This window comes from Mercenaria mercenaria, unplaced genomic scaffold (assembly GCF_021730395.1).
Source record: "Mercenaria mercenaria strain notata unplaced genomic scaffold, MADL_Memer_1 contig_4768, whole genome shotgun sequence".
Lineage (NCBI taxonomy): Eukaryota > Metazoa > Mollusca > Bivalvia > Venerida > Veneridae > Mercenaria > Mercenaria mercenaria.
In genome coordinates, this window is record NW_026463021.1 from 64,019 (window position 1) to 65,643 (window position 1,625).

The 1,625-nt window shown below is 41.7% G+C and overlaps 1 protein-coding gene across 1 annotated transcript; it reads right to left on the reverse strand.

Annotated features, from left to right (window-relative positions):
* Positions 1-200: 200 nt before the first annotated feature.
* Positions 201-1,463, reverse strand: LOC128554159 (piggyBac transposable element-derived protein 4-like). The gene has a single exon (XM_053535408.1). The coding sequence runs from the start codon at positions 1,461-1,463 to the stop codon at positions 201-203; it is 1,263 nt and encodes a 420-aa protein (XP_053391383.1).
* Positions 1,464-1,625: the final 162 nt, after the last annotated feature.

Consider the following 1,625-nt stretch of genomic DNA (forward strand, 5'->3'; position numbering starts at 1 on the left):
TCTATAAAATAAATAGATAAATAAATAATAAATAAATAAATAAAAAGGTTGTGGTTTATGCCAGCCATCTACAACAATATATCAGCTATATATATATATATATATCAGTGAAATAAATAAATAAATAAATAAATAAAATCCACATAAATAACTCCAACATGAATAAATCCACTGAGAATTTTGGCAGGCACACTGAACACTTATTCGCTTATTGCATGGAATTCCGCGTGGCATCCATCTTTACACAGATTCACCGAACACTGCTGACATCCGAATGTAGACTCCACTGGGCGACCGCTGTCTGTTTTACGTTTCTTCCTTGAACACATAACACACACGCGCTTCCGACCTTGAAATTTGACAAGAACATGTCCACCTACGTTTTCCTGATTGACAATGGCTGACAGTACACGGACTTGGCTAAGCCTCCTTTTACGTGACGTGAACCCTGCAACAAGTCCATCACACACATCCAGCCTGAAGTCTTGTTGGGAATATGTCTTCTTTGGTTTGTCGGTCACGGCAAGCTTATATAGGATCCATGAATTGATAAGACACAAATCCACATAAAACCAAAGAATATACTTCCAATACTTCTTGGCTTTGCGTCCAACTGGATGGTATGAACGTAACTGGTCGTTGAGATCGACGCCACCCATGTATTTGTTGTAGGTCTTCACCATGTCCGGACAAGGGATGTTCACAAGCTGGCCGCCTACCCTCCTTGAGGCCTGTCGCATCGTGTCATCACAGCTAGTTGAAATTAGATGAACAAAATTGTTATCTTTCCACTTCACTGCTACAATGTCACCTTTCTGCCAGAAAGCGCTCTTTCCCCTATCAGCCTTTTTATCTTTATCAGAAAAATTTAGTGGTAGTCCCTTCCTGTTTGGCCTCACCGTCCCTGTAGAATAGATCTGCATGGGGACAAGGTCTATCAACAGTTTCGGCGAGGTGAAATAATTGTCAAAGAATAGATGGTGATGCTTTCCTTGCACATGCCGAGCCATACCCATAACAACCTTGTACCCTAAACCTTCAGTCGAACCTTGACCACCTTTCGCGCCAGTGTATATGTCGGCTTGTACACAGAAACCTGTGTGAGAGTCTGCTAACATCCACGATTTCAATCCCCATTTTGTCGGCTTGTTTGGTATGTACTGTTTCAGCAATGACCCGCCTTTGAAACCAATCATTGCTTCATCAACAGACAGATTACGACTTGGACGGTAAATGTCACTCGTGAAATTTCTGTTACACATGTCTACAAGTGGCCGGACTTTGAATAACCTGTCGTGATTAGGGTCAGTAGGATCAGGCTGGTCACGGTTATTTGTAAGATGAATATACTGGTTCAACTTACGCCAACGTTGAATAGGCATGATTTTGGCAACACCCTCTACTCTTAGTCGGTCATCGGAGCTCCAGAAATCTTCCACACGTGTGAGGTTATGTATTCCCATAATAATCATTACCGAAAAGAAAGCCCTCATTTCATTTGCTGTTGTTTCTCCCTGAGCCTCCCAAACATCATCACCCCTTCCACCCTGCTGTTGTTTACGTTGAATTTCTTGCCTTGCATATCGGTTTGTTTCTTCAGCAATAATTTCAAAAAAATTTGGATC